Genomic DNA, 15,080 nt, shown 5'->3' with positions numbered 1-15,080 from the left:
GGTCCCCCTGGCCTCGGGCCCCGCCTCACTGGGCGGGCTGCGGCGCTGCGCCCACGCGAGGCGGCTCCCGGGCGCCCGCTCTCCTCCGGCCGGTGTCCATGGCGGTTACTGGCGCATCGTTCACCCGATCGCTTGTCACACTGACATGGTGCTGCCTGCTCGGCGGTCATTAATAAGCGAGCCCCCTCCACTCCCCAGAGAGGAGCCAATCGCTTCGGACCGCCGGCTGGAGCGCCCGCAGCTGCTCCCGTCTGGTTGGCTGAAGCCACCTGTCTGTTCTATGACACCGCTGCTCTGGGCACAAATAAGTGGAACAGGTTTGCATATTTTCTTAGGTATCATTCCCTCCCTCTCTCCCGCCCGCCATCCCTCCCTCCCCTCCATCGCTTCCTTCTCTCCTTCCTTTCTTTTTTTGAGGGGGAGGAATTTTTGGGCAAGTTTATCCATTTTTAGGTTATCATCAGCCTTTCAGAGAAACTGTTTTCTCTCTGAAAATAGTGGGGCATGGCACTAATAAGACTTTCTCCCCAAACCGTGGAAGCACCTGGGTGGGCGCAGAGCCCCCGACCCCCTCCGCGGGGTCCCCGTGGGCCGCGCGGCGCTGGAGCGGGGTCTGGAACTGTTTGGGTGGCGTTGGGTCCTCCACAGGTCCTGCCGAATTTGACGTGTGTGCTTGCTGGTCACTAACACCTTTTTTTAAAAAGCAGTGCCATTTCTTATTTGGATTGACCAGATTTTTAAAATAAAGCATATAATTGCTCCTCCATAATTCACAACATTGGCATATGAGGGGGTCTTTTTTAAAAAATATGTATTTCCAATTACATTCACTCACTTCTCCATATGTGATTCAATTAATCTTCCAGCCATATATGAGTAGGTGCATTTGTTGGAGTGTGCGTGTGTGCGTGTGCGTGTGCATGTGTGTGTGTGTGTGTGTGTGTGTGTGTGTGTGTGTATGTTTAGGGTATATGTTTTACTATTCTGGGAGAATATTTCAACTGAAATGAATTAAATCCTCAAGAAAATGATTTTTATTCATTCTTAGACCTATTAATTCTAAATGTATATTTACAAGGAAAATGTACTATATCCATCACATAGGTAAGAACACATTGAATTATCAGAAATCGAGGGGGAAAAACACAGAAAAGCATAGCAGTGACTATTTCTGAAAGAACACTTATAAGTAAATAGACAGCGATTTAAAAAATGCATGTTTTACAGCCTTAATTAGTATAGTAGAGGAACATCTTGTTGACGAGAATAGAACATGAGGATTAATTTATCAGCAGGTCAAAAACAGGCTAAATTCACTCCAGCCCTAGTTTTGAGAGACTACCCTCTAGTGGAGTAAAAAGAAATGACAAATTCTTGTTACTGAAGTACTTGGAGGGGAAAAACAGCTTCACATCTAACTGTTCCTTTAAGTGTTTATTGAAATGACATAGACCAGGAGTTTGCAGTTACTATCATCGTACTACCAGGAAATTAAAACAAACGCTTTTGTTTCTGACCACAAAATATTTTCACTCCGTAGTTTTCTTTAAAAAATTCCCCTAATACTTTACATGTTCCTTCTAGAAAAGTTCTTTCAAATGTTTCCTGAACGTTCCAATAAAAATAAATTCAAGGCAAAAGTTGTTTCTCATTTAATCTAATAATACTTATTTCAGAATGTTATTGTAAGGTTTTATTCTTTACTAGACACTCTAGATTTACTCCGTAAATATTAGGGACTTTTGGTCGAATGTTGGGCATGTTGAGATGGAGCGTGACTACATATCATTTAATGTCCTTGTGATAATAGAAATAATCATCCTTGTCGCTCCTCTCCCAACTTCCTCCTGCTTCAATTTCTTGCATACTTCAAATGACTTCAACACTCGCGGGATTTTATTTCCACATATGAAATAATTATATTAAAATTGTGATAATTACTTGAAAAAGAAATTTTAGTTTTATGCCATTGATTCCTTGAGCATTTCATTTTGGTTGATTGGTATCGACTGCGTAATTGACAAACTCCATAATCAAAGCAATTATAATGTACTCACATAATGAAAGTAAGTGGCGATAATCAAACAGGTATGTGATTAAACTACTTTCTCGGTTTATAAATGAAACCAACAATTATACCTAACATTTTAAGTGTCACGCTCTTTCAGGAAGCAAAGACAAATCTGAGTTTTAACTTCGCGTGAGTTGAATATTTTAAATGCTCCCTTATGCTACAAAAATAGGAAGTTATCTCACCTAAATGATTTTTTTGGGGGGGGTGAGGAGCATATAGGGGATGAGATTGCGTTTCTTGCCATCTTTTTTGGTGTGGACATGATAGATTTAAAAGATTTTATACTCATTTTTATAAATTTAATATCAGGGAACATTAGAAGTGAGATTTCAGTGTGAGAGAGAAACTGACTCTGGCTTTGGGTGGGAAAGGGTGAGGATTTTGTTCCTTGGCTGTAATTTTTTTCTTGCTCCAATGTCAGTAGCTTAACAGAATCAGTGTTTGTTTCCGGTGATTTTCGTTCATCAGTCAGGTCCATCATTGATCGGAAATATGAAAGGCGGCTCCCCTAAAAAGATATGGTAAAAACTTATTTAATTGTCACATCTTATTGAAGTACCATACGAAGACATCCGATTGTGACAGAGTAAGGATTTCAGAGCTTTTGGATTAATTCAATTGGGAACGATCATCAAATTAAAACATAGAATCTTAAAATTCTAGTACCTGGAATCCTAAAAGGTCAAGAGACTTGTCTAAGAGGCCACAGCTGGGCGAGAACGAGAACCAGCCCCCGCCCCCCGCCAGGTCTTCCATAATATAGCTCTGCTTTTTCTTTTATTCCCTCCCATTTTCTTAAGTTATTTTTTTCCCTTTAGAATCCACTAAAACGTCAGAGATATGCCACCTTGCAAATGCACTCTACAACATGGATGTTGTAGTACGTGTCTGCAGGACTTCCTGAATGAGTATTCGGTTTTAATGAAAATGGATCAAAATAATTTTAAAACATAAACGAATAATTAGTCCTTAAATTATGTTGAAAGAGTTCTGCCTTCGTTATCAAACAAATTATGAGAGCGCAATAAATATTTATTCATTGTTTAAGGTCGACGTTATTAATTTGTGAAGGTTGGTTGCTATTTCATGGAATCCTAGGCAACGTTTTGGGGGGTTTTGTTTTGCCGTTAGAGAAGTCGTACGCTTTATTTAGTGAGAGAAATGTTCCGGGTCGTGGGTCAGGGCGCAGTTTCTGAGGACAGACCTTCCGGGTTCGAATGCTCACTGTGCCACTTGCTAGCTTTGTGACTCTGAGCGAGGACCTAACATCTCTGCACCTTGGTTTCCTCCCAGGATCGTTAAGAGGGTTAACGGAGTTCGTGTGTGCAAAAGCTTAGGAAAACATCTGGCATGGAGCAAGCGTGGATGAGCGTTCGGCATCTCCTTTATTGCCATTATCGCCATCGTCATTATCGTCACTGCCGTCACTGTCGTCGTCAGGTCATTCGTTCCGGCGTTCCCTGCTGCTTGGAATGCCTTTTCTCCCTTCTACACCAAATCCCCGCCTCTCGCATGTCTACCCAGTCCTGGATAAGTTAGTTCCGTTCCAATGCTACTTCTTCCTCTGTGGCGTCTCCTCTGACCCTCTAACAAGATGTAATCTCTTAGTTGACCTAAAATAGCATTCTTTATTCCAGTGATCACTTATCACGCTTTTATGGTTTATAATTACATCTGAATCATTTTCCTTTTTGGCTTATGAGATTCCTCTGCAGAGGGTCTATGTCTTACTTATCTTTTGGCTCCATAGCACATAAAAACATGGAGAAAACATTAATTGAATACTAAATAGTGTATGTTTTAGAAGTTCTTTAGTCTTCGTCTTTATATGGTGGACCATTTTATTCTTGTTTGACTGTGTAGAAACATTGGCTTGGAGAAGTTAGGTCACTTGCCCAAAGTCCCCAAACTATTAAATAATGGGGTTAAAATATGAACTCAGTTCTGTCCGCCTTTGGAGCCAAGGCTCTTTTTCCCGCATAAGGCGCTTGAAATTTGTTTGTAAAATAAATGAATGCTTGATTGATGACTGAGCCAACCAGTTCCATGTAGTAAGCAAGAGGATGCTAAAAATAAAATACCGTTTTAAGAAAGGAAGGCGTGTTACGCAGCAGACAGCAGGCACTCCTCTGCAGCTATGATTTTCACTGTCAACAGCTTTTATTGCCGGCGCAATTTGAGAAACGGAGCTCTGAAGAAATGCAGCGCCTAGTGGCAAAGGTGAATTGATATCCAAAAAAAACTAAATAAGTATGAATGAGCCACTGGTGGCAAGGGGCCACCGCTGTGCTAGGAAGATCTGCGGTGACATTGTCCTTTGTCGTCTAATTCTGACAGCGGTTTAGCTCTTAATTATGTCACAAAATATGATGTAAGGTGCGTGGCATTGGCTGTTTGTTAGAACATTGAACCGAAGCAAGTTGGATCAGAGTTCTCACTTTCTCTTTCCAAGGAATTTTGAAAAGTAGAATTGGAGGGAAAAAATGAGATCCTGATTTAACTGCAGGTCTTATTATTTTTTTTTAACTTGCTTTTTAAAATTTTAATACATTGTGGAAGTCTTTACATGTATACATAGCACCACACAATGATTTTAATGACTCCACAATAGTCCTTCACATGGCTGAATAATAATTTAACTGGTTTCTATTGAACACATTTGGGTTGTTCCTAATTTTTTGCAATTTTAAATAATATTGCAGCAAACACCTCTACATGCACATTTGTGTCCCCGTCTATGACTATTTCCTTAGAGAAACTCCTAGGAGGGGGAATTTGGGTTAAAAAAAAAAACAAAACACTTTTTCAAAGCCAAGCCTGTTTTGTTTGTTTTCAAATAACAGCTTTGTTGAAATAGCTCACATAGCATAAAAGTCACCATTTAAAGTATAAAATTCAGTGGATTTTAGTATATTCAGAGTTGTCTGACCGACACCACCATCGAATTCCAGAACATTTTCATCACCCCAAAAGGAAACCTCATCCGCGTTAGCCGCCACGCCCCTTCTCCCCCAAGGCCCCAGCCTCACGCAACCACCAATCTATTTTCTGTCTCCATGGATTTGCCTATTACGTACATTTCGTATAAATGGAATCACATAACATGTGCTCTTTTGTGTCTGGCTTCTACCACTTAGCAAAATCTTTTCAAGGTTCATCCGTCTGGGCAGGATGTGTCGATATTGCACCCCTTTTTATAGCTGCATAAGATTCCACTGTGTGGGTGTGCCACATGTTGGTTATCTGTTGGTCAGTCGCTGGGCGTTTGGGTGATTTCTACATTTCGGGTATTATGATTAATGCTGCTCTGGATACTTGTATACAAGTTTCTGTGTGGGGATTTGTTTTCAGTCCTCTTGAGTATACGCCTAGCAGTGGAAGGGCTGGGTTCACAACCCAGACGAAAGCCGTCAGGAATCGGGAGACACGTCCTGTCCCTCTGTCCGCCTGTCTGTCTCTTCCTCAGACTCCTTCCTCCTTCTCTTTCCTTCTCCTTGTCTTTCTCTGGAGATTCGAATGGCCTCTCATCTTGGTTTCTCTCTGTGCATCGCTTCATTCTTTTATTTCCGAGGATTGACGTATATTTCTTCCCTAGACACACAAATAAATCAATAGTAACATATCGTTTTTTAAAAAAATATAGCCGGTAGATAGGTAGGTAGCCAGAGAGATACGTAATTTGTAAATTGCAAGACATAACTGAAAAGACCTATCGAAAAAGTAAATGTACCAAACCGTTGGCAGTAGGTGACTTCAGTGGAGTAAAGGGAGGCTTGATTTTCTTTTTTCTACTCGCACTTTCTGTAGTTGATAAGTATTAATATTTTTATAAACAGAAGTAATAGCTATTATTTTCAAAATAAGATATGAAATTCTTTAGGTAGAATTTTACTTCTATAACTGGTGCAGTTTCGTTTTGCGAAATACCTAACCTTCTTAACTCAGTACTCGGTTCCATCCCTGATGTAATGAAAACAGCAACAACAGGACCCATCGTAGGCAGTGTCTTGAGTTCTCGTCTTGTGCTAAGGAGTCTATCAAGAGTTTTGCATGAACCGTCTCGTTCAGTTCTCCCTATTAAAATACTAGGTAACAGTCTCATTTTATAGATCAGGAAGCTGAGGTGTGAAACTCGCGCAGTTGCTCACTGGGCTCAGCAGTCGAACCAAAGTGTCTGACCCCCAGGCCGGGGCTCGCGACTGCTCCGCTGGGCTGACCGATGTGTTTCCCAAACCACTGTCCGGTCGTCCTCCCGAGTCCAGGCCCAGCACACACCATCCGTCAGCCACAGCGGTGCCTCCTCGTTTCCCGGACGTGGCTTGCGTGCTGTGCTCTTCGCTGTGTGTTTCTTCTGTAAGCTCGCCAGGGCTACGAGGCTCCTGCTCAAAATTCCCATTCTCTAAGACGCTTCCCCCATCTCGATGAAAATGAGGATTTCCCTTATTTTGTCACAGTTTAGATTTCCTTTTGTGTATTGTATTTCTCTTGTTCCAAACACGTATTATCATTCATGGCTTATTTGTGCCTGGATAGTAAGTGACTCGAAGGTGGAAAAAATGGCCTATTTGCTTTGCATATTCGATAGTACGGTTTACATATCAAAAGGCCAATATTTGATTAAATATTGTAATATTTTAATGCGGAATCTGTTGGTGTGTGTGTGTGTATGTGTGTGTGTGTGTGTGTGTATATATATATATATATATATATTTGCTTTTATATGGATTCTTTTGTAAAGATGGGCTAATGAACGTTCTCAGTTTATATCTAAGCCAAAGATCAAGGCAGTGATTTCTGAGCAAGAGGAAGCGAAAACTTTTTGTCAGTAAAATGTTTAGGCATCTGGTTGTATTGCACCATCTCGAAGCGAAAGGGTCACTTGACTTTTCATGAATAATTTGTTACTTTTGCGTGACTTCCCCTAGATGGGAGAACAGAGACGATTGTGATTCTCACCCTCTTCTCTGCCTTCATTGACGGCAAGTACAGGAGGCCCGGAGCTAAGTTCTCTGTCTGATCTCTTAGTGATTGTTCATGGAGTTCTTCTTTCTAATGTAGAGAAGGCGTTTTCAACCATGGAAGTCACTTACAACAACCAGCAAGGATGGCAGAGGGAATGGGAGATTCTCATAGGGGTTACCTACGGTGCTGCCACTGTTGAATCTTTAGTGTTAGATCTTAAAACGATCTTCACTCCATGTTATCATTCCACTCTATTTTAGCAGGACTGTTTTTTTGGGGAGGGCGTAGGTGGGGGATGTGCTCTAATCTTTGGTCTTCGGACTGTCTTTAGAAATAAGTCGATCAGACGATCAGATCGGGGAAGTACTGGGCACTTACTAAGTACTCGCTACATCCTTCCTTTTGGGAGTTACCGCTTCATTTATTACTCTCTGTACACTCTGTTCAGGCCTGACCCCTTCGAGTTCCGCCTCTTCGTCAGCCCATTTCTGATTCAGGACCCTGGAAAGGGTAGAATTTCTGGGTACTTACAAGGAATGCTCGGATCAAGTCGAATGCGCATGGATAATTGAGCAGACTTTGCCTGAGAATTTTGTCCGTCTGTGGCATTTACTGGCCTCTGAGCACGTGTGGAGTGTCTTTCAAGCAGTCATGAGAAGGAAACAGCACCTGGGTACCTGCCAGTCTCCTTGATTTTAAATGTGTAAGTAGCCGTCCGTACCACTGTGTGTAGTAACGAGGGCGCTTTGGGCTGCCATTGAAGCATCCCTTTTTCAACTAGTTTAGGTCAAACTAACTTAGGTAAAACTTATGTAGAACTACCTTGCCGCATAGGTTAGGGTGATGAAGTCTTACATGCTTTAATACGGGCAGAGGGGAAACTGGACCTCTGAGAAAAATGGGCCTTGGACTCAAACACTGCTAGAAGATTCTTTCTCTCTTCGCCCTCGTGTGCTTTTTTTTGGAGTTTTGGGTTTCTTCTCTCTCACCGCAGACCTGCTTCCTTTACATGTCCAGCCGCATGGCTACCAACTGTGCTCAAGTCCTTCACCTCTCAATTTTGCCACCAGAGACTATTCCTTTCTCTTAGTTCCAGTTTGAAAAAGTTGGGAGGAAGGTTTCTGACCAGTCTTAGTTGGTCAGACAGTGTTCTCTGTGACTCTTATCCCTCTTCCCCCAGAATTAGAGGGCGGGGGACGGGGGAAGCTCCTCAGGAAAAAGAAGAGGTCCACTGCCCTTAACATGAGACACCGTTGACGGCGCTGCGTACCAGGCCCTGAGCCGAAGGAGCTCTTTACTTGTGGCATCGCTTTAATTTCTTACAGTTAGCTTGTAAGCAAGTACTGTTTCCTGCTTTTACAGATCAAAAGGAAGCAGGTGACTTCACTTCCTGTGGTTAGCACAGGTTGCGAGTGGCTGAGCCAGGGCTGGAGGCCACATTTGTCCCAAGCTTGGGTTTGGAAGCACTCCCTGCGCTACATGTCCTGTCACCCAGAGAAACTGGCGCAGCGTTCCCGGGGCACGCACGAGAGCTCTCTTTAGCACAGCGTGGGTGCCGCCGTCCGGTCTTGCTTCACGGGTCCATGGCCACAGCGCCCTGGCCAGGATGCTGCTGGCTGCTGTGTGTCCTGTCCTGAAGTGTTGGGAGTCACAGAGGGCGAGCCCTGGAGTCCCGGGCCGGCCTGCGCCAGGTCCTGCTGCCGTCCTCTGAACTGTGGGTCTGCTTCAGCAGAGCTCGAAGCCCTGTGACTGCCGCCATCTGCCGCAGCCAGTCACACCTAGCTTTCGGAGACTCGGCCTTTTTCGATCCTTTCGGATATTTGCGGGTATCTGAGGCGGGGCTCTTTCCATGGGCTCCTCCCTCGCAGGGGGCGTCTCTGTCCCAGATCCCCGGCCTCTGGCGTCCTGTCGCATAGTCATTCCGCTGCTCTACGCTTCATCTGCGGGAAACCTCCCATTTCTTGTCACGTTTCCTGTTATTCATTTGTAAGCAGATGTGGCCTCCTTCTACCTCTTCCCAGCCCTCTTCTTCCATTCCCTTCTGAGGCTGAAATCTGATCCCATTCCTGGACCAGATTGCATTCATGGCCCTGTCTGCTTGGAGACCACTCACCTCTCCGCCTCTTAGGGCTGGGGGCGCGTGTGCACGCACGTGCGTGTGTGTGAGTGTCCACGAGGAAGCGTGTTCTTGCACCCCTTGGCTTCCCGCTACCAGTTTCCAGCGACGAATTTTGTACTATCCCATAAGGCACATCCCACCCCGCACCTTCCCACTTCACTATTACCTACCTACTTCTCGGTGGAGTTGAGACTTGATTATCTGGTGTGTAATATCCTTTTCCTCCCGAACTGCCGCTAACCTTTTGGGAGATTTCAACTCATAAGTATAAAACTAACCCTGAATTACTTCCTACATGTCCTTAAACGAATACCGCTTTCGCTTCCTGTCAATTTCGGAAACCTGGTGCGGGGGCTGCTCCCTTGATCCTGCTGGTCCCTGCGGCTGCTCTGCCCTGGAAACCTTGAGCTTCGGTACCTGGCCTCGTGCGGTGACGCCCACCTGCCTGGCAATCGGGAAATGGCATTCAGATCTCTGCAGCCGGTTCTCTCCCGCTTGTCCCCATCTCTCTCCCTTTCCTACCCAGCACGGCGGATCCTCTACCCGTCAGTCACCCTGATGCTCTCGCTCGCACCTTCCCGCGTAGCTGTGCGGTCAGAACCCTGGACAGCGCCGCGGTCTTCGTTTTCTGCCCTGGTCTGCAAGAAGCAGTGTCCCCCGGGGAAGTCACGCCGCGGCGATGCTGGTTCCCACAGTGAACGCAGAGCGTCACGCGTCCGCTGGGTCTCCGGCAGTGCCCTTCCATCCTTGTATCTGTCCCAAGTCAGCTCTTTATCCCGTTGTTTTCAGGGATGATTTCAAAGTTTAGCACTCACTTCAACATCCCCTCTCAGATGCTGAATATTCTTAGGAAAATGTCCTTGCTTCTTCGAACCTTTGACTATGAACTCCCATGATTTCCCAACCTCCCAGCCTGCTAAGGTATCTGGGTCCACATTCATCAGTCTCTCTCTTTTATAGTTTTAAAAGATGAGATATTATCTTTTGGCCGGTTTCTCTTTCTTTCTTCAAATTCGTCCACTTCTGTATTCCGAGGAAACTTGTCACTAGACGCCTTTCCTCCCATTCCATCCTGCGATTGACATGTTTCCACACAATTCACAGACGTGCTCAATTCTTTCTCATCCTGAAGCAGTAGGAACCGCAGACCTCCCTCCCTTTCTGTGCGCTCAATCGTTCCGTCTCTTTCCTCCCCGCGTACGGTCCTCAGAAGAGCTGTCCACGTTCGCCACTGCCACGTCGTCACTTCTGCATGCTTTTCCAGCTCGCTTCTCCCCAGCCTCTGCCACGGCCGTGCTGCCGAAGCTCCCCCTGGAGCTCATCAGCCCCCTCCAGCTTGGTTCTCGCACGCCGAAGCCTCCTCGCCGCGCCCCTCCCCTCCTGTCCCGCACGTTCCGTCCGCTTTCACTGCGAGCTAGTGCACCTCTTAAATGTTCATCCGAGGTTAGTTCCTTTGCCTCCTGCTCTTCCTGTGCTCTCTCAGCTACTAGAATCACCTCTACTTACATACTGGTTACTCTCAAATGGATACCGCTGCTCCTGCAAGTAAATGTTTTCCTCGTTATCTGTCTTTACCTACTCATCACACTTTCTGATACGCATCTTGACACGCGTGAGCCCTGGCACCTCATACTCTCTATGTATAAATCTGATCTCTTAAGCTTGTCCCTGAACTGGTTTTTCTTCCTTTGTTTTTCGTTTTGTTGTTGTTGTTTTTTTGTTTTTTTTTGTTTTTTGTTTTGTTTTTTGTTATTTTTTTTTGTTTTTCTTTCTTTCTTTTTTTTTTCTCAGTTGTAGTAGCACTATCCATTTACCCAGAGAAAATAAGGGTCTTTTCTTCTCTTTCTGTCTGCATCCTGCATTCACCCTGTCACCATAGCCTGCCGATTTTACCCCTACATTTTCTTCAGTTATGTTTTCTGTCGGGTCTCCATCGTCTTGTGCGATGGTTGCTGCGGTTGTGCCTGACTTCCTTGCTCCAGATTTTATCTCTTCCAGTTCATCTTCTAGATCATCTCATGTAGAACAAAAAAAATCTTAATTTGTTTCTTGTCGTAAGTAGAAACATATTCTAAGCTCTTCTGAATTCAGGTCCTCCCATAACCTGGCACTTATGTCCAAGGGGACTCCTTACAAGGCGCGTTTTGCTCCAGCCATGTAAAAATCTTGTTCTGCAAGCCCCATCCTGGTTTTTCTCTCTTCTGCATCTTTGCTGATTCCATTTGGACACTCGGGGAGCTGGCCTCCTACAACACACGGTCAGATACATGCTTTTCTGCGGCAAGGCTGCCCCTGCCGTTCACCCTTTGATCCTCGGTTCACATATTCCCTCTTGAAGGAAATCCATTCCCTGCCCAGAGAAGCTGGGATGGATGCCCTGCCCTGGGTCCCTGATGCAGAATAATAGATCAAAATGTGTCATTGAATAAACAGATGAATGGATTTTGAGTGGAGGTTTGATGGATAAGAAAGTAAAACTGCAAAGTGTTTAAACATAGCAGCGTTGTCTGTACCGTTGTGGACGCACGGACTTGTGCAAATGAGCAGGGTTATGCTTCGGTTCTTGGTCGAGACAATTAGCCGTAATCCACGGCTAACTGGGTCTGAGATATCCGCTCTTGTTTACATAGAGACCGATGCGCGAGTATGAGCCGTGAGGAGAAATCCATCACCGTTTCTGGAAAGCAGAGCTCACAACTTGTCAACAGTGGGAGTGCTTAATATTGTTCTTCTTGGTGGTATATTTATCATTGCTGTTGTTCAGAAAAACACAAATGATTTCCCTTGAGCTGCCCACAAAACACAATGGAATAGATCAGAATTCGAAACATATATCGCTCTGCAAATGCAGAAATTAGGCACGCTGAAATTAGAAAAGTACCTAGAATCGTAAGTGGCGTTTGTTGTGTGTTAACTACGTGCAAAGCACCGAGATGTGGTCAGCATACACGCAGTTTCATTCCCACGAGACTGCGAGACGGTGAGGATCCTTCCTGTTTTCACAGAAGAGGAAACTGAGGTTCAGAGAAGCTGGTTAACTTTTGCAATTCCAGAGGGAGTGAGGAGCTAGGGGTGGAATACAAGTCAGACCCCAAAGCCAACACTCTTATAATCGTATTTTCTTCCCTTCAAATATCATCCGACGCCCTCATTCTTCTTTTCGTCGCATGTTCTATAGCACAATTTTTTCTTCTTGTGTTCGCTTATTTGTAACCAAATTCACACAACGCATTCACAGGAGAATGCTAACAGTAATTTGACTGTACCTCACTGTTCTCACTTCAGAATCTTTGACTATATTCCTATCTTCCTAATTGGATGGTTTTATCCTCCGAGACCAGCATTGTATCACTTCAAATATTTTTTTTTTATTTTCTTGTTGGTTTTTATTCTAAGATAGTTGACTGCCTTGTAGAGTCAATATTTAAGATGAATAACAATTGTATAACTCTATTAGAGAAGCCAGCTGTCTGTTTGTTGTCCTGAAAATAAATACATAAATGGATAACTAGATGACATTCATAAAACTTCAACATTGTTATACAGAAAACTACTTTACTATTTTTTAAAATATATTGGAGACTATAAAAAGGCAAAATGTACCTACTTTCCTAACAGCAGAATTTCAAAGCTTTATCTAAAATGATTGTTCTCCAGAAAACTGGGAATGGGCATACACAGAAGAAGAATAACACAAGCTTAGGTTTTTAAGGTAAGGAACTATTTTAAAATACATTCGAATAAAAAAAATAATGTGTCTTTCTTGTGAAATCCCGTATCTTTCTATTCCATAGATATGATACAGAAAACGAGTGAATTAGCCCTCACCATAAACAGTACTCCTCACATCCTTAACCTTTAATGAAGGGTACGTTTCGCTGCAACAATGCAGGGAATATTCAGTGCTTTAGCCATTTCGGACTTTGGGGGTGCTCCCCCCCCCGGATCGTGCTCACCACAGCCTATGGGTGAGCTGCAGGGCGGGGAGAAGCCAAGCTGGCTGGAGGGGCTGTGCCGAAGGCTTCCACGTAGTTCCCATTACTAAGGAAACCACTCGTTTGTCTGAACATGCTCTGAATAGACGTCTCATTTGAAGTCTGGTGCTCAAACCACGAGGACTACATTATGGAGCCGAGAAAGAAATGAGAGGAACAAAAAAATGCTTGAAAATGACACCGAGCATCCACAAAGCGTCCTACTGTAATAACATTCCATGAGACAGAAGGCGCATTTATTTTTGCCGCGTTCCAAGTTATTTTGGTGTTATAAAAGCAAATTCTTTTGCCTGCCCACGTAATCAAAATAAGCAAAGCAGATGTTCTTCTGACCTATTCTTAATTCCTGCTCTTGTTGGGGTCTCCCTCGGAAGTGTGGCATACAGCAGGGGGAGAACAAAATATTGGATTCTCGTATTAATCTAGATTAGCTTCTCTGTGCTTTATAACTACATGGTATAGTGCTATCTCTGTGCTAATAAAAAAAAAAAAGGCACATGTTCAGAATCAGACCTGATGTGCAGCCTTCAAATTGTCAATTCAGACTCAGAGTGACAAAACACTGCTTCTTGAAGGTTCCCGCTCTGTTCTCTAGCTTCTGCCAGCCTACAGCAAAGAAAGTAACTCTTGATGAAAAACCAGGTGAGCTTTCATTTTTCCTTACGATGGAAAGTAGGTTTTATGAGACTTTGATTGATTACAATATAATCTGTATCATTGCTCTCCGTATTCTTCCATATGAGCAATTGACATTTTCTTAATGTGCATACAGTGCTGTGCAGATGGCCAATCAGAGGTTGCCTCCGCCACATCCATAAAGTCAGGAGCTGCCACTGCCGAGGACGGAGGGGTTATTACCTCCATTGCGAGCACCTGAAATCCTTCCAGCAAACAAGACATGTGCCAATACATCAATTAAATTACACAAAAGAAATTAATGCGCATGTATAGATTCCTTGCTGTCTTAGTATTTTGCTGACACTCGTAGCAGTTGGGTGACTTGTCCACACGAGGTTCAGTGACTGAGCATTGTCATTGGACTCCGAGCCTGGGACTTGAGCTCTGCCCTGTGTATAGTCGCGGTGTGCAGAGGCCACTCAGGTCTCTCCTTGGACCACCCATCTTACCAAGGGGTGCCTACGAGTCTAAAACCTAGAAACAAGCGTAATGAGCAAGCACACGCTCTTTCCTTCATGGATTCTTAAGGATCAATGGTGTAAAATTAATAGTAAGCGTACAAAACCAATAGTGTTGTCAGAAAGTCTTGTTTCTTAAAAGGTTTTCCTTTTTCCTGGCATTTTCCTACGTGTATCGGTGGCCGTGCATGTTTAATACACATGTATATCAGGTGGCTCTTTTTCAGGTTTCTCACCTGACCAAGTTTAAAAAATGCTAGTAAACTAGTCGTTCTCTGGAATTTATTGCATCCCAACGCCACTTGAAAAGCATACACTGCTGGTGGGGCTACAAAGTGATCCAGCCACTGTGGAAAACGGTGCAGAGGTTCCTCAAAAAACTAAGAATTGATCTACCATATGATCCAGCAATCCCTCTACTGGGTATTTACCACGAAGACTTGAAAACTCATATCCAAAAAGATATTTGTGCACAGATTTTCATAGCAGTGTTATCCACAGTGGCCAGGACATGGAAGCAACCGAAGTGTCCTACGAAAGATGATTGGCTAAAGAAGCTGTGGCACATATATACAATGGAATGTTACTCAGCCGTAAGAAGAGATGAAATGCCGCCATTTGTGACAACTTGGATGGACCTCGAGATAATCATGCTAAGAGGAATAACACATATAGAAAAAGTTGAAAATCATGGATATGGAATATAGACTTAGTGGTTACTAGACGGTAGAGAGTGAGGGGAGGGAGGATGTAGATGGAGTAAAGGGGTCAAATATGTGGTGACAGAAAGAAAT

At 43.9% G+C, this 15,080-nt stretch overlaps 1 protein-coding gene across 7 annotated transcripts in view; it reads left to right on the top strand.

Annotated features, from left to right (window-relative positions):
• The window catches only part of IMMP2L (inner mitochondrial membrane peptidase subunit 2), a 690,748-nt gene that overhangs the window by 416,680 nt on the left and 258,988 nt on the right, over window positions 1–15,080 (top strand). The window contains exon 5 of one of the 7 annotated variants that reach the window (XM_023537469.1): window positions 12,813–12,867. The exons of the other annotated variants lie outside the window; for them this stretch is intronic. Within the exon in view, the coding sequence (XP_023393237.1) occupies window positions 12,813–12,858 (46 nt within the window). The 3' untranslated portion in view covers window positions 12,859–12,867. Of the gene's footprint in view, window positions 1–12,812; window positions 12,868–15,080 lie in introns of those variants that run through there. 7 annotated transcript variants of the gene reach the window in all.

This window comes from Pteropus vampyrus, unplaced genomic scaffold, assembly GCF_000151845.1.
Source record: "Pteropus vampyrus isolate Shadow unplaced genomic scaffold, Pvam_2.0 Scaffold192, whole genome shotgun sequence".
Lineage (NCBI taxonomy): Eukaryota > Metazoa > Chordata > Mammalia > Chiroptera > Pteropodidae > Pteropus > Pteropus vampyrus.
This window is presented reverse-complemented; position numbering and strand designations above follow the sequence as displayed.